Source organism: Heptranchias perlo, chromosome 25, assembly GCF_035084215.1.
Source record: "Heptranchias perlo isolate sHepPer1 chromosome 25, sHepPer1.hap1, whole genome shotgun sequence".
In the NCBI taxonomy this organism is placed as follows: Eukaryota; Metazoa; Chordata; class Chondrichthyes; order Hexanchiformes; family Hexanchidae; genus Heptranchias; species Heptranchias perlo.
This window is the reverse complement of record NC_090349.1, coordinates 2866430-2892118: the sequence shown is the minus strand read 5'-3', so window position 1 is coordinate 2892118 and position 25689 is coordinate 2866430. Positions and strand designations below refer to the sequence as shown.

Below are 25689 nucleotides of genomic sequence, written 5' to 3'. Positions count from 1 at the left end.
TCTATGATCTTTAATTTTAGCTAACAGTCTCTATGTGGAACCTTATTGAATGCCTTCTGGAAGTCCAAATAAACTACATCCATAGACATTCCCCTGTATACTACTTTAGTTATGTCCTCAAAAAACTCCATTAGACATGACCTACCCATTATAAATCCATGTTGGCTCTCTCTAACACACACTCTAAACACTGCATAAAGAGACAGGCCCAGGATTTCATGCACATTAAACACTGTTTATAGAGACAGGCCCCAGTATTTCACACATGTTAAACAATGCATGAAGAAACATGTGGTAGTATTTCACACACATTAAACACTGTTTATAGAGACAGGGTATTGATATTTTACACAAACTAAAACTACTTAAAGAGACTGGGCACAATATTTCACACACATTAATCACTAGTTAAAGAGACAGGCCCCAGTATTTTACACATATTAAACACTGCTTAAAGAGACAGGCTCCAGTATTTTACACACATTAAACACTGCTTAAAGAGACAGGCCCCAGTATTTTACACACATTAAACACTGCTTAAAGGAACAGACCACAGTACTTCACACACATTAAACACTGCTTAAAGAGACAAACCACTGTATTTTGTACACATTAAACACTGCTTAATGGGACAGGCCCCAGTATTTTACACACTAAACACTGCTTAAAGAGGCAAACCACAGTTTTTTAACACATTAAACACTGCTTAAAGATACAGGCCCCAGCATTTCACACACACATTAAACACTGTTTAAAGAGACAGTTCCTAGTATTTTACGCAGATTAATCATTGCTTAAAGAGACAGGCCACAGTATTTTACTCGCATTAAACATTGCTTAAAAAGAAAGGCCCCAGTATTTCACACATATTTAATGCTGCTTAAAAAGAAAAGCTCCAGTATACTGCTTAAAGAGACAGGCCAAAGTTTTTCACACATTAAACACAGCATAAAGAGAAAGGCCCCAATATTTCACACATTAATCACTGCATAAAGAGAAAGGCCCCAGTGTTTCACACATTAAACACATGCTTAAAGTGACAGGGTCCCAGTTTTTTACACACATTCAACACTGCTTAAAGACACAGGTCCCCATTATGTTACACACATTAAACGCTGCTTAAAGAGATAGGCCCCAGTATTTCACACACACATTAAACACTGCTTAAAGAGATAGGCCTTAATATTTTACACAAATTAAGCACTGCTTAAAGAGACAGGCCCAGTATTTCACACACATTAAACGCTGCTTAAAGAGACAGGCCACATTATTTTCCACACATCAAGCACTGCTTAAAAAATCAGGCCGCAGTATTTCAGACACATTAAACACAGCTTAATAAGAAAAGCCCCAGTATTTCACACGCTAAATACTGCTTGCAGTGACAGGGCCCCAGTATTTTACACACATTAAACACTGCTTAAAGGGACCGGCCCCAGTATTTTACACACATTAAACACTGCTTAAAGGGACAGGCCTCAGTATTTTACACATATTCAAAACTGCTTAAAGGGACAGGCATCAGTATTTTACACACATTAAACCCTGCTTAATGCCAGAGGACTCAGTATTTTACACACGTTAAACCCTGCTTAAAGTCACAGGCCCTAGAATGTCACGTACGGACAGGCCCCAGTATTTTACTCACACTAAATACTGCTTAAAGACACAGGCCCCTGTATTTCACACACATTAAACATGCTTAAAGGGACAGGCCCCAGTATTTTACACACATTAAACATTGCTGAAAGACACAGGCCCCAGTATTTCACACACATTAAACACTGCTTAAAGAGACAGGCCCCAGTATGTCACAAAGTTAAACACTGCTTATGAGCTCAATTCTATTATCTTTCATTTTAGCTAACAGTCTCTAATGTGGAACCTTATCGAATGCCTTCTGGAAGTCCATATAAACTACATCCATAGATATTCCCCTGTCTACTACTTTAGTTACATCCTCAAAAAATTCCATTAAGTTCATTAGACATGATCTACCTATTATAAATCCATGTTGGCTCTCTCTAACACACACTCTAAACACTGCATAAGGAGACAGGCCCAGGATTTCACGCACATTAAACACTGTTTATAGAGACAGGCCCCAGTATTTTACACATGTTAAACAATGCATGAAGAAACATGTGGTAGTATTTCACACACATTAAACACTGTTTCTAGAGACAGGGCACTGATATTTTACACAAACTAAAACTACTTAAAGAGAATGGGCACAATATTTCACATACATTAAATACTAGTTAAAGAGAAAGGCCCCAGTATTTTACACACATTAAACACTGCTTAAAGAGACAAACCACAGTATTTTTTACACATTAAACACTGCTTAAAGAGACAGGCCCCAGTATTTTACACACATTAAACACTGCTTAAAGCGACAAACCACAGTGTTTTTTACACATTAAACACTGCTTAAAGGGACAGGGCCCAATAATTCACACATTAAACACTGCTTAAAGAGACAGGCCCCAGTATTTCACACATAAAACACTGCTTAAAGAGACAGACCTCAGTGTTTCACACATTAAACGCATGCTTAAAGAGACACGCCAAAGTTTTTCTCACATTACACACAGCATAAAGACACAGGACCCAATATTTCACACGTTAAACACTGCTTAAAGAGACAGGCCCTAGTATTTTACACATTAAACACTGCTTAACGTGACAGGGCCCCAGTATTTTACACACATTAAACACTGCTTAGAGAGACAGGTCCCCATTATTTTACACACATTAAACACTGCTTAAAGTGACAGACCCCAGACAACAATTCTGTCATGTGAATCACTGCCACCAACGCACCTCACCCCCATCCATTCACTTCTTCCCTCCCCCCGTACATTGCACATCCACTGGCATTACAGGTACAGCAGCCTCCATTCAGAAGCATTCTCCATAAATTCGCTGCACCAGAGCATTATTGATTATAGATTCCTGTTGCCCATATTAGAAGATGGACCCGTATTACACACGCGTGACATTCCCTGCCTGCAGTTTTAATGGAGGTGCTCATGGAGGTTAATGCCTCTGTAATACAGTGGGCAAGTGAGTGTAATACAATATGCCAAATGCTCACCTACTATTATCAGCAGTAATCTCTAACCCTCTATGTTAAACATGGAGCAGCTTCCGCCAGTTCTGGCTGTAGATCCCTTAAAGGTGCATTGCAGACACTGACTCTCCAAGCAGAGGAAGTAGCCTTTCCTTATTACCTTATCAAAACCCTTCGTAATGTTAAAAGCATCTCCTAATCATCTTCTCTGGTCCAGTGGGAATAGTCCCAGTATCTCAAGTCTCTCCTCATAACTATAGTTTCCATCCCTGGTATCATCCTGGTGAATCTACGCTGCACACACTCTATGGCTTTAATGCCCTTCCTCTAATCAGGCACCTAAAATTGCACACAGTGCCCTAACTGTGGCCTCACTATTGCACGGTGTGTACCTTTAAATTCATCAGGGTTGGCCTGCCCTTTTCGTGGAAGTAAAGTAATTACATTTCATTTGCCACAAGCCAACAGATTTGTGTGGGAGAGGTTGTTTATTATGCAAGATGGCGTAGCTCCTTTAAGTCCTAACTGTATGGAATGCCATTAAAGTGGCTGTTAAATAAAGTGGCTGATTAAAATTCATATTAGCAGCATCCAGTGGGACTTTGACTAATGCTTCGGTGGAAGTGGAGGAGGAACATCTGGGCCATATGTTCTAGGAGTTTCACTGCGTAGGTAATGCCTCAGTGCACAGTCCGAGGTACGGACACACAGGGGCCCCCTGCCCCTGGTATTGCACCTGCTTGTGCCAGCTCCTCACTCGGTCTCGATGCCACCTGATTGCACAGGCCGCAGCCCCCACCCTCCCGCGTTGGATGTGGTGCCAGCACGCTGGGGTGCATCCATCGAAAGGGAGTGTGGGACCCACCAGAGCAGTTTCGTAGGCAGGTTTCTACTGATTGGGCTCAGGGGGAGGAAAGGCAGCAGTTTCTACAGCAATGGTGGCACAAACCGACGGCAGAGAGGTGCAGGTGGAAGGTGACCTGAAGGAGCGAGGCGGAAAAGAGCAGAACCACCTGCGGCACCGTAAGTTAAAGTGTTGGAATCCGTGATCCAGTCTGCAGCAGCTCCACACACACCTGTAAACAGCATGCCGGGACATGCTGCCTTATCTCTGATGGTTGGTTTTTCTTCCAGCTGACGGGGATTGCGTGATGACGTTTTCGCATCCCTGTCCCCCCATCCCCAGCTTAGCTCCTGGCATGAAGGGGATTGAGGGCAGGTACAGTACATTCCCATCGACCCCCTCATTCACCATTTTAAAAAGGACAAAGTGAAATCTGCCAATTTTTATCGCAGATTCCCAACTCCATTTAAAATACCATGGGCAAGAAGAGTACAAGATGAGATTTCTGCACAAGGTATAGAACCGTGGTCATCACCCCTGTGCTCGCTGACCTACACCGGTATGGGGACGCCTCGATTTTAAAATTCTTATCCTTGTTTTCAAATTCCTCCATGGCCTCGCCCCTCCCTATCTCTGTAACCTCCAACATTCCGAGATCTCTGCGCTCCTCCAATTCTGGCCACTTCCGCATCCCCGATTTTAATCACTCCACCCATTGGCGGCCGTGCCTTCAGCTGCCTAGGCCCTAAGCTCCCTCCCTAAACCTCTCCGTCTCTCTACCTCTCCCTCCTCTTAAATCCTACCTCTTTGACCAAGCTTTTGGTCATCTGTCCTAATATCTTCTTATGTGGCTTGGTGTCGCATTTTGTTTGAAAATCGCTCCTGTGAAGCGCCTTGGGACGTTTTATGACGCTAAAGGCGCTATATCAATGCATGTTGTTGTTGTTGTTGTTGTTGGTTAGCCCACACTTGGAGTACTGGGCACAGTTCGAGTATCCAATTTACAAAAATAATATAGAAGCACTGGAGAAGTTGCAAAACAGATTTACAAGGATGATACCAGAACTGAGAGGTTAGAACTATCAGGAAAGACTGAATAGGCTGGGGCTTTTTTCTCTAGAAAAGCGAAGGCTGTGGGGTGATCTAATAATGGTCTTTAAAATCATGAACGGGGTCGATAGGGTAGATGTAGAGAAAGTGGTGAACCAGTGACTGTCTCACGCTCACTACTGTTCCAGTGATTGTCTCACGCTCACTACTGTTCCAGTGACTGTCTCACTCTCACTACTGTTCCAGTGACTGTCTCACTCTCACTACTGTTCTAGTGATTGTCTCACTCACCACTATTCCACTGATAGTCCCACTCTCACTGTAGCTCTAATGATTGTCTCATTCTCACTACTGTTCCAGTGACGGTCTCACTCTCACTACTGTTCCAGTGAATGTCTCACTCTCACTACTGTTCCAGTGACGGTCTCACTCTCACTACTGTTCCAGTGACTGTCTCACTCTCACTACTGTTCCAGTGATTGTCTCACTCTCACTACTGTTCCAGTGAATGTCTCACTCTCACTACTGTTCCAGTGACGGTCTCACTCTCACTACTGTTCCAGTGATTGTCTCACTCTCACTACTGTTCCAGTGACGGTCTCACTCTCACTACTGTTCCAGTGACTGTCTCACTCTCACTACTGTTCCAGTGACTTTTTACTCTCACTGCTGTTGCAGTGATTGTCTCATTCTCTCTACTGCTCCATTGATTATCTCACTTTCACTACTGTTCCAGTGATAGTCTCACTCTCACAATGGTCCAGTGACTGTCTCACTCTCAGGACTGTTCCAGTGATTGTCTAAATCTCACTACTGTTCCAGTGACTGTCTCACTCTCACTACTGCTCTTGTGACTGTCTCTCTGTCACTACTGTTCCAGTGACTGTCTCACACTCACTACTGTTCCAGTGATTGTCTCACTCTCACTACGGTTCCAGTGAATGTCTCACTCTCATGATAGCTCCAATGATTGTCTCACTCACTACTGTTCCAGTGACTGCCTCGCTCTCACTGCTGTTCCAGTGAATGACTCACTCTCACTACAGTTCCAGTGACTGTCTCACTCTCACCACTGTTCCAGTGACTGTCTCACTCTCACTACTGTTCCAGTGACTGTCTCACTCTCACTACTGTTCCAGTGAATGTCTCACTCTCACTACTGTTCCAGTGACTGTCTCACTCTCACTACTGTTCCAGTGACTGACTCACTCTCACCACTGTTCCAGTGAATGACTCACTCTCACTACTGTTCCCGTGAATGACTCACTCTCACTACTGTTCCCGTGAATGACTCACTCTCACTACTGTTCCAGTGAATGACTCACTCTCACTACTATTTCAGTGACTGACTCACTCTCACTACTGTTCCAGTGACTGTCTCACTCCCACAGGTCACAGTGTATAGATTAGTCCCAGATATACATTGGTCCCAGGGTATACATTAATCCCAGTGTATACATTAGTCCCAGGGAATACAGGGTAGACATTGATCACAGGGTATTCATTGGTCCCAATGTGTACATTAGTCCCAGGGTATACGTTCGTCCCAGGGTATATATTGGTCTCAGTGTATATATTAGTCCCAGGGCCTACATTAGTCCCAGGTATACTTTGATCCCAGTGTATACATTAGTACTGGGGTACACATTGGTCCCAGTGTATACATTTGTCTCAGAGTATACATTAATCCCAGTGCATACATTAGTCCGGGGTATACATTGGTCCCAGTGTATACATTAGTAAGAGGGTATACTTTGGTCCCAGAATATTCATTGTCCCAGGGGTATACATTAGTCCCAGGGTATACATTGGTCCCAGTGTATACATTAGTAAGAGGGTATACTTTGGTCCCAGAATATTCATTGTCCCAGTGTATACATTAGTCCCAGGGTATACATTGGTCCCAGTGTATACATTAGTAAGAGGGTATACTTTGGTCCCAGAATATTCATTGTCCCAGGGGTATACATTAGTCCCAGTGTATAAGGATATGCATTGGTCGCAGAATATACATTGTCCCAGTGCATTGACAATGTCCTTACAAATTACTGCCCCATCTCCAACCTTCCTTTCCTCTCTAAAATCCTTGAACGCTTTGTCGCCTCCCAGATCCATCCTTCCCGCAACTCCATGTTTGAATCCCTCCAATCAGGTTTCTGCCCCTGCCACAGCACTGAAATGGCTCTTCTCAATGTCACAAATTACATCCTATGTGACCGTGGTAAACTCTCCCTCCTCATCCTTCTCGAACTGTTTGTAGCCTTTGACATGGTTGACCACACCATCCTCCTCCAACACCTCTCCTCCATCATCCAGCTGGGTGGGACTGCCCTCGCTTGGTTCCATTCTTATCTATCCAGTCGTACCCAGAGAATCACCTGCAATGGCTTCTTTTCCCGCTCCCGCAGCGTTATCTCTGGAGTCCCCCAATGATCTGTCCTTGGCCCCCTCCTATTTCTCATCTACATGCTGCCCCTCAGCGACATCATCCAAAAACATGACGTAATATTCCACATGTACGCTGACGACACCCAACTCTACCTCACCACCACTTCCCTCGACCTCTCCACTGCCTCTGACTTGACACACCGCTTGTTCAACATCCAGTACTGGATGAGCAGGAATTTGATCCCAGATTATACAATCAAATCATGGTTTACAGTAGTCCCAGAGTATACAGTAGCCCCGAGTATACAGTAATCCCCATGTATACAGTGGTCCCACTATATACAGTAGTCCCAGAGTATACAGTAAACCCCATGTATACAGTGGTTCCTGTGTATACAGTGGTCCCAGAGTATATAGTTCCAGTGTATACAGTGGTCCCAGAGTATACAGTAGTCCCAGTGTGTACAGTAGTCCAGAGTATACTGCAGCCCCAGTGTATACAGTAGTCCCTGAGTATACAGTAGTCCCAGTGTATACAGTAATCCCAGTGTATACAGCGGTCCCAGAGTATACAGTAGTCCTAGTGTATACAGTGGTCCTAAAGTATACAGTGGTCCCAGAGTACACAGTAGTCCCAGTGTATAAAGTGGTCCCAGATTATACAGTGGTCCGAGAGTATATAGTGGTCACAGTGTATACAGTGGTCCCTGAGTATTACATAGTCCCAGTGTACAACAGCAGTCCCAGTGTATAAAGTGGTCCCAGATTATACAGTGGTCCCAGTGTAAACAGTGGTCCCAGTGTATACAGTGGTCCCAGATTATACAGTAGCCCCAGTGTAAACAGTAGCCCCAGTGTATACAGTGGTCCCAGTGTATACAGTAGTTCCAACGTACCACCACTGGGGTTTTCTTACTTCATGTCAGGGTCTGTTGTCGACCAACTGACAGCGATTTATTGCTCTGATTGGTCAACGCTCCCATTACTGTTGTATCAGGCAACTATCAGGGTGGTAGAGGGTGAACTAGATGGACCTTGGTCTTTACTCGTCCAGCAATTCCTATGATCCTAAATACGTGGTGTGGGGAGGCCCAGCAGGAGACAAATTAAAATATCATAAAAATGGGGTGGGGAGCAACTAATATCAGAAACTCATCCAGCTGTGTGAAAGCACCTGTGCCCAGCATGGAGAGTCTTAGGACAGGCCGGGAGGGGCAGAGAAGCTCCACGGACCTTGTGTTAATGGGGGAGGCTGATTTTCTGAGATTTAAGAGACAAGTGAAGTGAAAGGAATGTGGCTTCTCGATGACCCTTTAACGCGTTTGTGATGGTTCTGTAATTGGATTTTTGTGGCAGCATGTGGAGTATTGTCGGCCGTCTGCAGGATCTGTCTGCAGCCTTGGTGCCTTATTGTTCAGTAGCCTGAGCGGGGTCAGTGAGCTGTTGGAGCAAATCATGCAAGTGCAGACTGAGGCCTGTGGGAGAGGACTGCACATCTGTCGACTCCCGAGAATTTCAGTCAGCAAGTTAAAGGGACTGGGGGATAAATTTGCGCGTGTTTTCCAGGGGTGAAACGGAAGGGTAGAGTTAACCAGTTTCACAATCACCTACAGTATATAGGATCAACTTACTAACCCACTGAATATGGCATCCCGTCACGAACCGACAGAATATACATATCGCACTTCAGCCTGTGTATTATCCTGTGTATCGCACTTCAGCCTGTGTATTATCCTGTGTATCACACTCCAGCCTGTGCATTATCATGTGTATCACATTCCAGCCTGTGTATTATCCTGTGTATCACTCTCCAGCCTGTGTTTCTCCTGTATATCACTCTCCAGCCTGTGTATTATCCTGTGTATCACATTCCAGCCTGCATATTATCCTGTGTATCACTCTCCAGCCTGTGCATTATCCTGTGTATCACATTCCAGCCTGTGTATTATCCTGTGTATCACTCTCCAGCCTGTGTTTCTCCTGTATATCACTCTCCAGCCTATGTATTATCCTGTGTATCACTCTCCAGCCTGCATATTATCCTGTGTATCACTCTCCAGCCTGTGTATTATCCTGTGTATCACATTCCAGCCTGTGTATTATCCTGTGTAACACTCTCCAGCCTGTGTTTATCCTGTGTATCACTCTCCAGCCTGTGTATTATCCTGTGTATCACATTCCAACCTGTGTATTATCCTGTGTATCACTCTCCAGCCTGTGTATTATCCTGTGTATCACTCTCCAGCCTGTGTATTATCCTATGTATCACTCTCTAGCCAGTGTATTATCCTGTGTATCACATTCCAGCCTGTGTATTATCCTGTGTAACACTCTCCAGCCTGTGTTTATCCTGTGTATCACATTCCAGCCTGTGTATTATCCTGTGTATCACTCTCCAGCCTGTGTATTATCCTGTGTATCACATTCCAGCCTGTGTATTATCCTGTGTATCACTCTCCAGCCTGTGTATTATCCTGTGTATCACACTCCAGCCTGTGTATTATCCTGTGTATCACTCTCCAGCCTGTGTATTATCCTGTGTATCACACTCCAGCCTGTGTATTATCCTGTGTATCACTCTCCAGCCTGTGTATTATCCTGTGTATCACTCTCCAGACTGTGTATTGTCCTGTGTATCACACTCAAGCCTGTCTATTATCCTGTGTATCTCTCCAGCTTGTGTATTATCCTATGTATCACACTCCAGCCTGTGTATTATCCTGTGTATCAGATTCCGGCCTGTGTATTATCCTGTTTATCACTCTCCAGCCTGTGTATTATCCTGTGTATCACTCTCCAGCCTGTGTATTATCCTGTGTATCACACTCCAGCCTGTGTATTATCCTGTGTATCACTCTCCAGCCTGTGTATTACCCTGTGTATCACATTCTAGCCTGTGTATTATCCTGTGTATCACTCTCCAGCCTGTGTATTATCCTGTGTATCATGCTCCAGCCTGTGTATTATCCTGTGTATCACACTCCAGCCTGTGTATTATCCTGTGCATCACATTCCAGCCTGTGTATTCTATCCTGTGTATCACTCTCCAGCCTGTGCATTATCCTGTGTATCACATTCCAGCCTGTGTATTAACCTGTGTAACACACTGCAACCTTTGTATTATCCTGTGTATCACTCTCCAGCCTGTGTTTATCCTGTGTATCACTCTCCAGCCAGTGTATTATCCTGTGTATCACACTCCAGCCTGTGTATTATCCTGTGTATCACTCTCCAACCTGTGTATTATCCTGTGTATCACATTCCAGCCTGTGTATTATCCTGTGTAACACTCTTCAGCCTGTGTTTATCCTGTGTATCACATTCCAGCCTGTGTATTATCCTGTGTATCACTCTCCAGACTGTGTATTGTCCTGTGTATCACACTCAAGCCTGTCTATTATCCTGTGTATCACTCTCCAGCCTTTGTATTATCCTATGTATCACACTCCAGCCTGTGTATTATCCTGTGTAACACTCTCCAGCCTGTGTTTATCCTGTGTATCACATTCCAGCCTGTGTATTATCCTGTGTAACACTCTCCAGCCTGTGTTTATCCTGTGTATCACATTCCAGCCTGTGTATTATCCTGTGTATCACTCTCCAGCCTGTGTATTATCCTGTGCATCACATTCCAGCCTGTGTATTCTATCCTGTGTATCACTCTCCAGCCTGTGCATTATCCTGTGTATCACATTCCAGCCTGTGTATTATCCTGTGTATCACTCTCCAGCCTGTGTACTATCCTCTGTATCACACTCCAGCCTGTGTATTATCCTGTGTATCACTCTCCAGCCTGTGTATTATGCTGTGTATCACATTCTAGCCTGTGTATTATCCTGTGTATCACTCTCCAGCCTGTGTATTATCCTGTGTATCACGCTCCAGCCTGTGTATTATCCTGTGGATCACATTCCAGCCTGTGTATTCTATCCTGTGTATCACTCTCCAGCCTGTGCATTATCCTGTGTATCACACTCCAGCCTGTGTATTATCCTGTGTATCACACTCCAGCCTGTGTACTATCCTGTGTATCACACCCCAGCCTGTGTACTATCATGTGTATCACTCTCCAGCCTGTGTTTTATACTGTGTATCACACACTAGCCTGTGTTTTATCCTGTGTATCACACTCCAACATGTGTATTACCCTCTGTATCACAATCCAGCCTGTGTGTTATCCTGTGTATCACATTCCAGCCTGTGTTTTATCCTGAGTATTACTCTCCAGCCTGTGTGTTATCCTGTGCATCACACTCCAGCCTGTGTATTATCCTGTGTATCACACTCCAGCCTGTGTGTTATCCAATGTATCACACTCCAGGACATAGCTGCCAGACTGGGCCTGCGGCAGGTGGTGAGCGAACCAACACGAGGGAAAAACTTACTTGACCTCATCCTCACCAATCTACCTCTCGCAAATGCATCTGTCCATAACAGTATTGGTAGGAGTGACCACCGCACAGTCCTCGTGGAGATGAAGTCCCGTTTTCGCACTGAGGACACCATCCAACGTGTTGTGTTGCACTATCACCGTACTGAATGGGATAGATTCAGAACAGATCTGGCAGCTCAAAACTGGGCATCCATGAGGCGCTGTGGGCCATCAGCAGCAGCAGAATTGTATTCCAGCAAAATCTGTAACCTCATGACCCGGCATATTCCTCACTCTACCATTACCAACAAGCCAGGGGATCAACCCTGGTTCAATGAGGAGTGTAGAAGAGCATGCCAGGAGCAGCACCAGGCGTACCGAAAAATGAGGTGCCAACCTGGTGAAGCTACAACTCAGGACTACATGCATGCTAAACAGCAGAAGCAACATGCTATAGACAGAGCTAAGCGATTCCACAACCAACGGATCAGATCACAGCTCTGCAGTCCTGCCACATCCAGTTGTGAATTAGGGTGGACAATTAAACAACTAACGGGAGGAGGAGGCTCTGTAAACATCCCCATCCTCAATGATGGCAGAGTCCAGAACCTGAGTGCAAAAGACAAGGCTGAAGCGTTTGCAACCATCTTCAGCCAGAAGTGCCGAGTGGATGATCCATCTCTGCCTCCTCCCGATATCCCCACCATCACAGAAACCAGTCTTCTGCCAATTCAATTCACTCCACATGATATCAAGAAACGGCTGAGTGCACTGGATACAGCAAAGGCTATGGACCCCGATAACATCCCGGCTGTTGTGCTGAAGACTTGTGCTCCAGAACTAGCTGCGCCTCTAGCCAAGCTGTTCCAGTACAGCTACAACACTGGCATCTACCCAACAATGTAGAAAATTGCCCAGGTATGTCCTGTCCACAAAAAGCAGGACAAATCCAATCCGGCCAATTACCACCCCATCAGTCTACTCTTGATCATCAGCAAAGTGATGGAAGGTGTCGTCGACAGTGCTATCAAGTGGCACTTACTCACCAATAACCTGCTCACCGATGCTCAGTTTGGGTTCTGCCAGGACCACTCGGCTCCAGACCTCATTACAGCCTTGGTCCAAACATTCTGTGTGTAACACTCCAGCTTGTGTATTATCCTGTGTATCACACTCCAGCCTGTGTATTATCCTGTGTATCACACCCCAGCCTGTGTTTTATCCTGTCACCACTGCCTGATTTCACTTTTTTAAATCATTAGGCAGAATTACAAAAATTAATTGTTTTAAGTTGAAGAATTTTCAGTTTCTCACCTTTATCAGAAGATAGCCAATCTCAGCCCTCGTGTTTCCAACTGGGCATCAGGTTAGTGAACGTACTACTGAGGAAGCAACCGCAGCAGGTAGCAGGGATTGCTACACACAGCTTGATCTGGCCTTCTGTGTGGGACTGACTGGTTTACTGAGGTACCTGTGCAGGTTGTGAATGTGTAAGACCGCCTCTCTGAGAGGGCAGTGCTGTGTACTGATGTGGAACCGCCAACATTTGCATCACCCCCATTATTGGGTGCCAACAGCCAGAACTCAGTGTGCAGAGACAGGCACTTATGCAGAATTGGTTTCTTTGTTCTGACTGCTACCACCAGCTCCTAGTACCTGCAGGTCACACCAAGTGGTTTGGAGATTGATGGAGCAGCAGTGCGCGATTTGGGGAAGGGTCATGCAGCAATCTGAGGTGTTGGCACTGCCACTGAAATTTTAAAGACTGAGATCGATAGATTTTTATTAGGTAAGGGTATCAAAGGATACGGACAAAGGCAGGTAAATGGAGTTGAGGTACAGATCAGCCATGATCTAATTGGATGGCGGAGCAGGCCCGAGGTGCTGGATGGCCTCCTCCTGTTCTGATGCTGTTGTGTTGAGAGCGGAGATCAGACATCTCCTACAGGAAAGGGACCGGAGGGGGTGATCTGTACCCAGGGTGGGCTGATTCTAATGGGCAGCTTCGAGCTGCACTGGCTGAGGCCCAGGATGCAGGCTATGTGCACAATGCGGAGACCAACAGGGAACCGTAGAAAGTCACGCAGAGCACACCTGCGGTATTAGCGTTATGCACTTCTGGTGTACAGGCGTTCCTTACAGCCAGTGTTGCTATGGCAATAATGATGAAAAACGTGATGTACGACATCACTCCGTCATCACCACCCACTAGAACATTGGATTGGAATACAAAGAGGTAGAAGTTATGTTACAGTTTCTAAAGCTCTAGTTAGAACCCATTTCGAGTACTGTGATCAGTTCTGGGCACCACACCTCAGGAAGGATATATTGGCCTTGGACGGGGTGTAGCGCAGATTCACCAGAATGATACCAGGACTAAAAGGGTTAAATTATGAGGACAGGTTGCATAATCTGGGCTTGTATTCCCTCGAGTTTAGAACATTAAGGTGTGATCCAGTTGAGGTGTTTGAGATGATTAAAGGATTTGATAGGGAAGATAGAGAGAAACTATTTTCTCTGGTGGGGGAGTCCAGAACAAGGGGTCATAATCTTAAAATCTTATGCCGTTCAGGGGTGATGTCAGGAAGCAATTCTTCACACAGAGGTTAGTGGAAATCTGGAATTCTCTCCCCAAAAAGCTGTTGAGGCTGGGGGTCAATTGAAAATTTCAAAACTGAGATTGCTGGATTTTTGTTCGGTGAGGGGATTCAGGGATATGGAGCCACGGCGGGTAGATGGAGTTAAAATACAGATCAGCCATGATCTAATTGAATGGTGGAACAGGCTCGAGGGGCTGAATGGCCTATTCCCGTTCCTATGTTCCTCTGTTCCTATGTTCAGTCGATCTGGGTAAAACTTCAACCATGTCCTGGGGTGAAAGATCAATGTTCTGACCCATAATTGTTCCCAATTTCCTACGTCATGTAATTATGTGACCATTAAAGCTCCATACGTTTAATAACTACAGTATATGGGATCCCCTCACTGTAACCTACAGTATATGGGATCCCCTCGCTGTAACCTACAGTATATGGGATCCCCTCACTGTAACCTACAGTATATGGGATCCCCTCGCTGTAACCTACAGTATATGGGATCCCCTCGCTGTAACCTACAGTATATGGGATCCCCTCACTGTAACCTACAGTATATGGGATCCCCTCGCTGTAACCTACAGTATATGGGATCCCCTCGCTGTAACCTACAGTATATGGGATCCCCTCACTGTAACCTACAGTATATGGGATCCTCTCACTGTAACCTACAGTATATGGGATCCCCTCGCTGTAACCTACAGTATATGGGATCCTCTCACTGTAACCTACAGTATATGGGATCCCCTCGCTGTAACCTACAGTATATGGGATCCTCTCACTGCAACCTACAGTATATGGGATCCCCTCACTGTAACCTACAGTATATGGGATCCCCTCACTGTAACCTACAGTATAAGGGATCCCCTCACTGTAACCATTAGAACGCCATACATTTAATTACATGTCAGCAGATTAACTGATTCAAGTGTGTTTTTTCCTGATATTGGTTGGCATTCCCAACAGGATAGTTGGTTTTACTGATATTGTACTGATTGGTGTCAGAGTGTTTTCCATCTTCACAAGTTTTACTGTGGAAATCTGAAACAGTGGGAGAAGAAATTGAAATTACCAATCAAAGTGCTTGATTGTAGTAATCTGTGGGGTAACGTTCCAATCTGACCTGGTCTAGCCTGGATCCATTCTGATTAACATGGGGGATCAAGTCTAAATTTGGCCCAATAGGGGTCTAATGTGAATCAATTGGAAGATTGCGGGGGTCAGACACAGACCAGCCCCAGGAATCGGGGGTATACTGTATGCCTGTTCACGTGCCCAAGTGTGCCTTTAAATAAATACCCCTGATTCCTGGCCCTCTAGTGAGAAAGGGATTGGACTGTGCCTGACTCCTCCAACACACAGCTGATTTCCGCATTGTAGCTAGTGTCTCGTTGCTGTCCAACTCACCAATGTGGCCTTAATATGCGAGATTTGGATGCAGTAAAACCCAACTGCCTTTAAATTGGTACTCACTGCTCTCGCAGTCCAAGGATCATGCTATAGATGGAGGATGGGCTATTATCCCTGTGCAGTTCAAGTTTATAGTAGGGTGTTGGAAATAACAAGGAACGGTGGCTGAAATAATCTATTATCTATCTTTCTTTCCAGCTTAAAAACAACATTGCAGAAGACACTCACTAGTGACTCCCTTGATCTTTCCGGAATGTCACTCTCGACCAGGGACATTCACCGTGTGGCGTACTACTTACAGCTTAATGGAGACCATCTAACCTCCATCGACCTGAGCTTCACTGAGCTGGCAGATGATGGCCTGCGCCTTCTGTTGCCCTTCCTGTCAGCCCTTCCGAAACTCACCAACCTAGCGCTGAATGGAAACCGCCTGACCAGGCTCATTCTCAAGGACATGACTGAGATGATGAAGGAGCCAAACAAGTATCCAGCGCTGTCCTGGATCGACCTCGGAAACAATGCAGACATTTGCTCCATGCCCCAGCCTCTGCTGGTGGGGCTGCGCAGGCGCTGCAGCCTACAGGGGGCTCTACCCACCATCCATGAGTACACAGAGGGCCAGCCTTGTGACCAAGAGATGGAGCAGGAGGAGCAGGTCAGCCAATCAGACGAGGAAGAAGACGGCCCTTGGCCCATTCTGCAGAGGGAGATTGGTGCACAAGGATACTGTCAGAGGTGATTGGCTGCAAGTGTGCTAAAGAGGGATTTGAGCTTTGAGAAATACGTTCACCAAAGAGGGAATGCTGATGCTGCTTTAAGCTTCAGCCAGTTTTCAAGCCCACAGAACTGTCATTCTTTGAAAGCCTGTCCTATCAAAGCACCCATAATTCCCATCAAATTGTCCAGTAGTGATTTACTTACCGTGTAACTGACGGTGCACCTTCGAGCAAGGCAGAGTTTCATTGGAAGGTGAAACTGAAGAAACTTCTTCCTTATTGGCTGATGGCATTAGCTCCTTTAAGAAAAGAAACGAAAGTCAAATTTGATGCAAAATCTTCAGGAGGGCTGAGGAAGCAAGAAACGATGACAAAGTGGGCTGAAGTGGCAATCACAGAACATAAGAAGGGCAAGAATTTAAGCAGGGCTCTGCTTCCCTCTGGCCTTGTCCAGGCCTCCATATGTGTGTGTTTTCGTAATCGCAGAACTAACGAAATATAAAGTCGACTCAGTGGGTTGTGTAGCGTAGGAGTGTCACATCACCCTCGGTCAGGATACCTTGTAGAATCCAGTCAGACTCACTACGGATAAACCAGGGCCCAATCAGATGTGAATTTCTCCTGCGTTTGTGTTTGTGTGTGTGTTTGTGCGTGTATGTGTGTTTGTGCGTGTGTGTGTGTTTGCGCATGTGTTTGTGCATGTGTTTGTGCATGTGGGTGTGTGTGTTTGAGTGTGTGCGTTTATGTTTGTGTGTGTGCTTGTGGGAGTGTGTGTGTTTGTGCATGTGGGTGTGAGTGTGTGTTTGTGCATGTGTGTGTGTGTTTGTGTGTAATTGTGCATGTGGGTGTGTGTGCATTTGTGGGTGTGTGTTTGTGCATGTGGGTGTGTGTATGTGTGTGTTTATGGATATGTATGTGTTTGTGCATATGGGTGTGTGTTTGTGTGTATTTGTGCATGTGGGTATTTGTGTGTGTGCGTTTGTGCATGTGGGTGTGGGTGTGTGTTTGTGCATGTGGGTGTGTGTGTGTGTGTTTGTGTGGGTGTTAATGGATGTGTTTGTGTGTGTTTGTGCATATGGATATGTATGTGTGTGTTTGTGAATATGGGTGTGTGTGTTTGTGCATGTGGGGGTGTGTTTGTGATGTGGGGGTGTGTTTGTGCATGTGGGGGTGTGTTTGTGATGTGGGGGTGTGTTTGTGATGTGGGGGTGTGTTTGTGCATGTGGGGGTGTGTTTGTGCATGTGGGGTGTGTTTGTGATGTGGGGGTGTGTTTGTGCATGTGGGGGTGTGTTTGTGCATGTGGGGTGTGTTTGTGATGTGGGGGTGTGTTTGTGATGTGGGGTGTGTTTGTGCATGTGGGGTGTGTATGTGCATGTGGGGGGGTGTTTGTGATGTGGGGTGTGTTTGTGCATGTGGGGTGTGTATGTGCATGTGGGGGTGTGTTTGTGATGTGGGGGTGTGTATGAGCATGTGGGGTGTGTTTGTGATGTGGGGGTGTGTTTGTGCATGTGGGGTGTGTTTGTGATGTGGGGGTGTGTTTGTGATGTGGGGTGTGTTTGTGCATGTGGGGTGTGTTTGTGATGTGGGGTGTGTTTGTGATGTGGGGTGTGTTTGTGCATGTGGGGTGTGTTTGTGATGTGGGGTGTGTTTGTGCATGTGGGGTGTGTTTGTGATGTGGGGTGTGTTTGTGATGTGGGGTGTGTTTGTGATGTGGGGTGTGTTTGTGATGTGGGTGTGTGTTTGTGCATGTGGGGTGTGTATGTGCATGTGGGGGTGTGTTTGTGATGTGGGGGTGTGTATGAGCATGTGGGGTGTGTTTGTGATGTGGGGGTGTGTTTGTGCATGTGGGGGTGTGTTTGTGATGTGGGGGTGTGTATGAGCATGTGGGGTGTGTTTGTGATGTGGGTGTGTGTTTGTGCATGTGGGGTGTGTATGTGCATGTGGGGGTGTGTTTGTGATGTGGGGGTGTGTATGAGCATGTGGGGTGTGTTTGTGATGTGGGGGTGTGTTTGTGCATGTGGGGGTGTGTTTGTGCATGTGGGGGTGTTTGTGATGTGGGGGTGTGTTTGTGATGTGGGGGTGTGTTTGTGATGTGGGGGTGTGTTTGTGATGTGGGGGTGTGTTTGTGCATGTGGGGGTGTGTTTGTGATGTGGGGTGTGTTTGTGCATGTGGGGTGTGTTTGTGATGTGGGGTGTGTTTGTGCATGTGGGTGTGTGTTTGTGATGTGGGGTGTGTTTGTGATGTGGGGGGGTGTTTGTGATGTGGGGGGTGTTTGTGCATGTGGGTGTGTGTTTGTGATGTGGGGTGTGTTTGTGATGTGGGGTGTGTTTGTGATGTGGGGTGTGTTTGTGCATGTGGGTGTGTGTTTGTGATGTGGGGGTGTGTTTGTGGGGGTGTGTTTGTGCATGTGGGGGTGTGTTTGTGATGTGGGGGTGTGTTTGTGCATGTGGGTGTGTGTTTGTGATGTGGGGTGTGTTTGTGATGTGGGGGTGTGTTTGTGCATGTGGGTGTGTGTTTGTGATGTGGGGTGTGTTTGTGATGTGGGGGTGTGTTTGTGCATGTGGGGGTGTGTTTGTGATGTGGGGTGTGTTTGTGCATGTGGGGTGTGTTTGTGATGTGGGGTGTGTTTGTGCATGTGGGTGTGTGTTTGTGATGTGGGGTGTGTTTGTGATGTGGGGGTGTGTTTGTGCATGTGGGGGTGTGTTTGTGATGTGGGGTGTGTTTGTGCATGTGGGTGTGTGTTTGTGATGTGGGGGTGTGTTTGTGATGTGGGGTGTGTTTGTGATGTGGGGTGTGTTTGTGATGTGGGGGTGTGTTTGTGATGTGGGGTGTGTTTGTGATGTGGGGGTGTGTTTGTGATGTGGGGGTGTGTTTGTGATGTGGGGTGTGTTTGTGATGTGGGGGTGTGTTTGTGATGTGGGGTGTGTTTGTGATGTGGGGTGTGTTTGTGATGTGGGGTGTGTTTGTGATGTGGGGGTGTGTTTGTGCATGTGGGGGTGTGTTTGTGATGTGGGGGTGTGTTTGTGATGTGGGGTGTGTTTGTGATGTGGGGTGTGTTTGTGATGTGGGGTGTGTTTGTGATGTGGGGGTGTGTTTGTGCATGTGGGGGTGTGTTTGTGATGTGGGGGTGTGTTTGTGCATGTGGGGGTGTGTTTGTGATGTGGGGTGTGTTTGTGATGTGGGGTGTGTTTGTGCATGTGGGGTGTGTTTGTGATGTGGGGGGGTGTTTGTGATGTGGGTGTGTTTGTGCATGTGGGGGTGTGTTTGTGATGTGGGGTGTGTTTGTGATGTGGGTGTGTGTTTGTGCATGTGGGGGTGTGTTTGTGATGTGGGGGTGTGTTTGTGATGTGGGGGTGTGTTTGTGCATGTGGGGTGTGTTTGTGATGTGGGGGTGTGTTTGTGATGTGGGGGGGTGTTTGTGCATGTGGGGTGTGTTTGTGATGTGGGTGTGTGTTTGTGATGTGGGGGTGTGTTTGTGATGTGGGTGTGTGTTTGTGATGTGGGGGTGTGTTTGTGCATGTGGGGGGGTGTTTGTGATGTGGGGGTGTGTTTGTGCATGTGGGGGGGTGTTTGTGATGTGGGGGTGTGTTTGTGATGTGGGGGGTGTTTGTGATGTGGGGGTGTGTTTGTGATGTGGGGGTGTGTTTGTGCATGTGGGGGGGTGTTTGTGATGTGGGGGTGTGTTTGTGCATGTGGGGTGTGTTTGTGATGTGGGGTGTGTTTGTGCATGTGGGGGTGTGTTTGTGATGTGGGGTGTGTTTGTGATGTGGGTGTGTGTTTGTGCATGTGGGGGGGTGTTTGTGATGTGGGGGTGTGTTTGTGCATGTGGGTGTGTGTTTGTGATGTGGGTGTGTGTTTGTGATGTGGGGTGTGTTTGTGATGTGGGGGTGTGTTTGTGCATGTGGGTGTGTGTTTGTGATGTGGGGTGTGTTTGTGATGTGGGTGGGTGTTTGTGATGTGGGGTGTGTTTGTGATGTGGGGGTGTGTTTGTGCATGTGGGTGTGTGTTTGTGATGTGGGGTGTGTTTGTGATGTGGGGTGTGTTTGTGATGTGGGGTGTGTTTGTGATGTGGGTGTGTGTTTGTGCATGTGGGGGTGTGTTTGTGATGTGGGGGTGTGTTTGTGATGTGGGGGTGTGTTTGTGATGTGGGGGTGTGTTTGTGCATGTGGGGGTGTGTTTGTGATGTGGGATGTGTTTGTGATGTGGGGTGTGTTTGTGATGTGGGGGTGTGTTTGTGATGTGGGTGTGTGTTTGTGATGTGGGGTGTGTTTGTGATGTGGGTGTGTGTTTGTGATGTGGGGGGGTGTTTGTGATGTGGGGGTGTGTTTGTGCATGTGGGGGTGTGTTTGTGCATGTGGGTGTGTGTTTGTGCATGTGGGTGTGTGTTTGTGATGTGGGGTGTGTTTGTGATGTGGGGTTGTGTTTGTGATGTGGGGGTGTGTTTGTGATGTGGGGGTGTGTTTGTGATGTGGGGGTGTGTTTGTGATGTGGGGTGTGTTTGTGATGTGGGGTGTGTTTGTGATGTGGGGGTGTGTTTGTGATGTGGGGGTGTGTTTGTGATGTGGGGTGTGTTTGTGATGTGGGGTGTGTTTGTGATGTGGGGGTGTGTTTGTGATGTGGGGGTGTGTTTGTGATGTGGGGTGTGTTTGTGACGTGGGGGTGTGTTTGTGCATGTGGGGGTGTGTTTGTGGGGGTGTGTTTGTGGGGGGGTGTTTGTGCATGTGGGGGTGTGTTTGTGATGTGGGGGTGTGTTTGTGCATGTGGGGGTGTGTTTGTGCATGTGGGGGTGTGTTTGTGGGGGTGTGTTTGTGGGGGGGTGTTTGTGATGTGGGTGCATTTATCCGTGTGTTTTTTCCCCCTTCCCATTGTCCTGTTTCTTTTTAAATGCCGTGCGTCTGTAATCTCTTCCAGTTCTGACAAAGGTGAGTCTGACACCTGAAATGTTAACTCCTCCGCTCTCTCCACAGACGCTGACTTGACCTACTGAGTGTTTCCAGGGCTCTCTGCATTATGTTTCAGATTTCCAGCCCCTGCAGCTTGCTGCTTTTTTTCTCCAGATGTAAAATGACTTGTGCGTTCTGGCCAACCCAACCCTGTCACATCTGTAAACGTACCGTTCATTTCATTAGATAATGCACCACTCGCAAAGGCACGTGTAACATGTGCACCATGTGCAGAGATCAGTGGTTCAATCTCCCTCCACCCCAACCGTGCTTTTTATCAGAATTTGTTTGCTCGTTAATTTAGTGTCAGCCATGCCTCAGTTGGTAACACTCTTGCCTCTGAGTCAGAAGGTTGTGGGCTCAAGTCCCACTCCAGAGACTTTAGCACATAATCTAGGTTGGCTCTCCGGTGCAGTACTGTCGGAGATGCCGTCTTTTGGATGAGACGTTAAACTGAGGGCCTTGTCTGCCCTCTCAGGTGTATTATTCGAAGAAGAGCAGGAGAGTTCTCCCCGGTTTCCTGGTCAATATTTATCCCTCAACCAACACCTAAAACACAGATTATCTGGTCATTATCACATTGCTGTTTGTGGGATCTTGCTGTGCACAATTTTGGCTGCCACGTTTCCTACAACAGTAACTACACTTCAAAAGTAATTCATTGGCCGTGAAGCTCTTTCGGGCGTCCTGAGGTCGTGAAAGGCGCTATATAAATGCAAGTTCTTTTTCTTTTTTAAAATTTGTTCTCCCACATTAATTTTGGGTTTGTATGCAATTATTTTCTTAAATTTAGGTTTGAAAGTTCAGGGGTCAACTCTACGATTTCAGGCACCCGACACAGAGCTCCACATGTCAGGAAATGGGGCCTGGAGGAGGGGGCGGGGGTCAGAGTGCCTGACAATCACGAGAACCACAAACTAACGCGTGCTCTCATCGCACGAAGCTCAGTGTCGGCAAGATTAAATCGTAGACATTTACCCCCAAATTCTGTCACAGTGAAACTGGGCACGCAAAAAACAAGAGCAGAGGTGCAACATGTCTTGAGGCTGAACCTTTAGCAAAGCTGGCCACATGTTTCATCTTGTGCAGTGGTTGACTGCTCGGGAAAGGAAGGAAGGTCATCCTAAATTGATAAATTTATTTGATGGGTAAGGGTATCATGGGATATGGAGCAAAGGCAGGTAAATGGAGCTGAGGTACAGATCAGCTATGATCTGATTGAATGGCGGAACTCACCCGAGGGGCTGAATGGTCTCCTTCTGATCCTATGTCCCTATCCTCTCCCCAACCCATTCCAGTAAAGTTCACTTCAGTCTCCTAGTTTAAGAACAACAGAGTTTATGTGAACAGGAAAAGGCCACTGTCCAATAGGCAGTTCATAGATCAGTCCCACACCGCATTCCTTATCATGTCCCTCAATTCCCCTCTGCATAAACACATCTAGTTGTCTCTTGAACTCACATACAGGGGATAATTTCGAGAGAGCATAGAGCACGAGTTGGAGATTCAGCCTATAATGTTACAGGCCTAACTCCCATCTAGCAAGCCCTGAATCAAGGCAGAGCCTCCGGAAATTACTCCCTAGATCATCCACTCCAAAGCCCTTTCCTGGCAACATCACACTATGGGGGAATACCATTTCCCCCTGACCTCCCCACAGTCCCCCCTGGGATTTGATGCCTTCACTGCGGGAACAGGTAGCCTGTTTCAGTTCTGTCAGTTTTCCTTTGTATCTGGTTGAATCCAGTAATGCTCGGTGGTTAACGGCTTCAATATTAATCATAGACCCTGCTCCCTATGGTTAACATTGTTATATTGTGCTGGATACAGCATTTAGAAAAGAAAGGGGGAGTCAGAGAGTCATTAGGACCCAGGCCTCCTCTGTGCACAAGTTACAGATCCTAGAATTCTGCCCCCTCGCACTCTCAGCCAGGCTGAGGTAGGTGTGTGAGAGCAGACAGAGAAGAAAGTGGAGTGATATATAAAAGAGGAAATTATTATGATAATAGTTAAAAACCTTCTGCTGGTCTGGGATGAGGCAGCGATGTCAGTTATCTCTCCAGATTCTGTCACGTTCCTCTACTATTCATATGGTGATTTACTGTAATGTTCCTGTTCCACCGCACTAGTCAGAGCTGTGCCAGGACATTGTGTAACAGTGACGTGTCATGCATGGATGGAGCACAATATGACTTTCATTGCCAGTAACAGGGCACTGACCCCTGTTATCTCCAATTCAGTGACATGCTATTCCATTGATGCTGCAATTCCCGGAGGCTGCACAGATGAACCAATGACATACATTGCACACTAAACAAGCCAACAATATCAACACACACCTACCTCAACCACTTTTAACAAGAAAATGTTAGTGAGTGAAAGGTTTTCTGGCATCTTCCAACCTAACCCCGATCTGTAAACCGTGATTAAGAGCCAAGCAATGGAGCCAGGTCGATGGGGAAAGCTCTACACTACACCATTGGAGGGCTTGTGACACGGAAACGGTCGCGTGGCTCATTATATGAATGAAGGACTGCCAGGGACTCTACCAACACAGAGGCACCAGCCAATGGGTATTTGTGACTCATGACTTTCTGATAGTCAGCACCACACCAACCAATTAGATACCTTGCAGTCAGAATTAGTTGGGCCTATCAATGCACCGTGACAACTCTAACCATTTACTCCTCACACCATTCCCCAAGACTAGCCACGAGACAGTCCCTTTAACACAGCTCCCATGAGCTAGTTGACCACACACTTGAACTGTTCTGTGGGCGCGATTCTTGTGAGACAGCTTACTGAGTAAATAGCCCTTTGCAATATGTAATAACAGGAGACACCAGTTTACACAGCCAAGGCCCAAGTTTGGACAACAGAATAGAAGACAGCGAGATTCTTCTGGGGTCTCCCAAGTATTAAGAACCGGTAAAGGGATCACGAATTTCAACTTTTCAGGAGCTTTAACCATAGGTACGATATTATTGAGTTAGATGTGAGGTCACAAGGGAGAGTATCTGTCAACAATGCTGGCTGCAACTGAAAGCAACCTGCTTAATGGCACGAGTTGACAGATTTTCCTGTCACAGAGTTTGGGCGCAGAGGGTTTCCTGAGCAGAGCTGGGCGGGGAGGGTGACACACACCTCACAGATTCCGCCTGACTTTCTGTGCCTGATTTATCTCTGTACGCATCCACCCAGGCAATCGTCTGCTGTATGAGAGAAATCTGCCCCGTGTTTTCCATTCCCTCTCAGGCCCCTCTGTTAATGGGAGTGCATCGTGTGTTATCATAAGCCCAGTTGTAGCTCCCTCAATCATGCGGTTGGTAAGTCAAGTACTGAATGCATTACAGGCCTGAGAAGGCCCAAGTTTGGTCCCTGGTCTGTGCCGAATTAACTGATCTCTGCTAGAGGGCTCTAACTGGTATCAGCACCCCCGGGTTAGGGAGAGGACAAAGGCCAGGGTTTCTGTTCCTGATTGCTATCCACTGACTTATGTTAGAAAGTGCGGCCCTCAATTTCCTCGGATTATCTGTTGCTGCACCATCGTAACTTCACCGGAAGTACAACGGTAACCCTGCCTACGGCCGTAAAGGGGGATTCCGACGCACTTCCGGTGAAGTTACGACATTGCGATGGCAGAAAGTCCTGGGAAAATCAGGGCCTGTGTCCCTGTGGAAACCGGGTGAAGATATAATCAGCTTTGGCTATGCTGCTTTCACGTAGGGTCACCAACTCTGGTTGGACATATTCCTGGAGATTTCATCACATGATGTCCTGCCTCCAACCGCCTCGCCCCACATTCCTGCCTTTGGTCACTCGACATGTCCCTCCTCGTGGAGCACCACCTTCCCACACCAATCGCAAAGTGGATAGACGATCCATTACCTGATTGGATGATTCTTCACTCTCAGCCAGCAGCCTTTTTTCCCATATTTTTATATAACTAATAAACAAAAGTGTTTAAATTTTTAAAAAATTTAAATCCCTTTTTTATTGCCCCTCTGATTTTTCTCCCGTGATTGCTCGCAGCAGTGTCCTGGAGATTAATCATAAATTCCTGGAGACTCCAGGACAATCCTGGAGGGTTGGCAACCCTACTCCCACAGGGGGTAGCTGACACTCACTCTTTGATCTCGAACATAAAGAATGACTAGGTGAGACAGCAGAGGTTGGTCATGCGTGGATCAGGGCACCGGCCAGAGACAGCCACTTCACAAGAGGACCAGAGGAAAGTGAAAGGGAGAGCACATCAGTTCATTAACTTAATTTATTCTCTGTGTTCTCCATACAC

The 25689-nt window shown here is 46.6% G+C and overlaps 2 protein-coding genes across 2 annotated transcripts in view; one reads left to right on the top strand and one right to left on the bottom strand.

Annotated features, from left to right (window-relative positions):
- The window catches only part of LOC137341935 (leucine-rich repeat-containing protein 75B-like), a 126640-nt gene extending 109583 nt beyond the window's left edge, over nucleotides 1-17057 (top strand). The window contains exon 4 of the mRNA XM_068005453.1: nucleotides 15933-17057. Coding sequence (XP_067861554.1) covers nucleotides 15933-16473 — 541 coding nt within the window. The 3' untranslated portion in view covers nucleotides 16474-17057. The remainder of the gene's footprint in view (nucleotides 1-15932) is intronic.
- Nucleotides 1-23495, bottom strand: part of LOC137341934 (glutathione hydrolase 1 proenzyme-like) — a 325363-nt gene extending 301868 nt beyond the window's left edge. Inside the window, exons 1-2 of the mRNA XM_068005450.1 lie at nucleotides 23413-23495; nucleotides 16656-16749 (exon numbers count right to left, since the gene is read on the bottom strand). The gene's annotated coding sequence lies outside the window, so the exon portion shown is untranslated. The remainder of the gene's footprint in view (nucleotides 1-16655; nucleotides 16750-23412) is intronic.
- Nucleotides 23496-25689: the final 2194 nt, after the last annotated feature.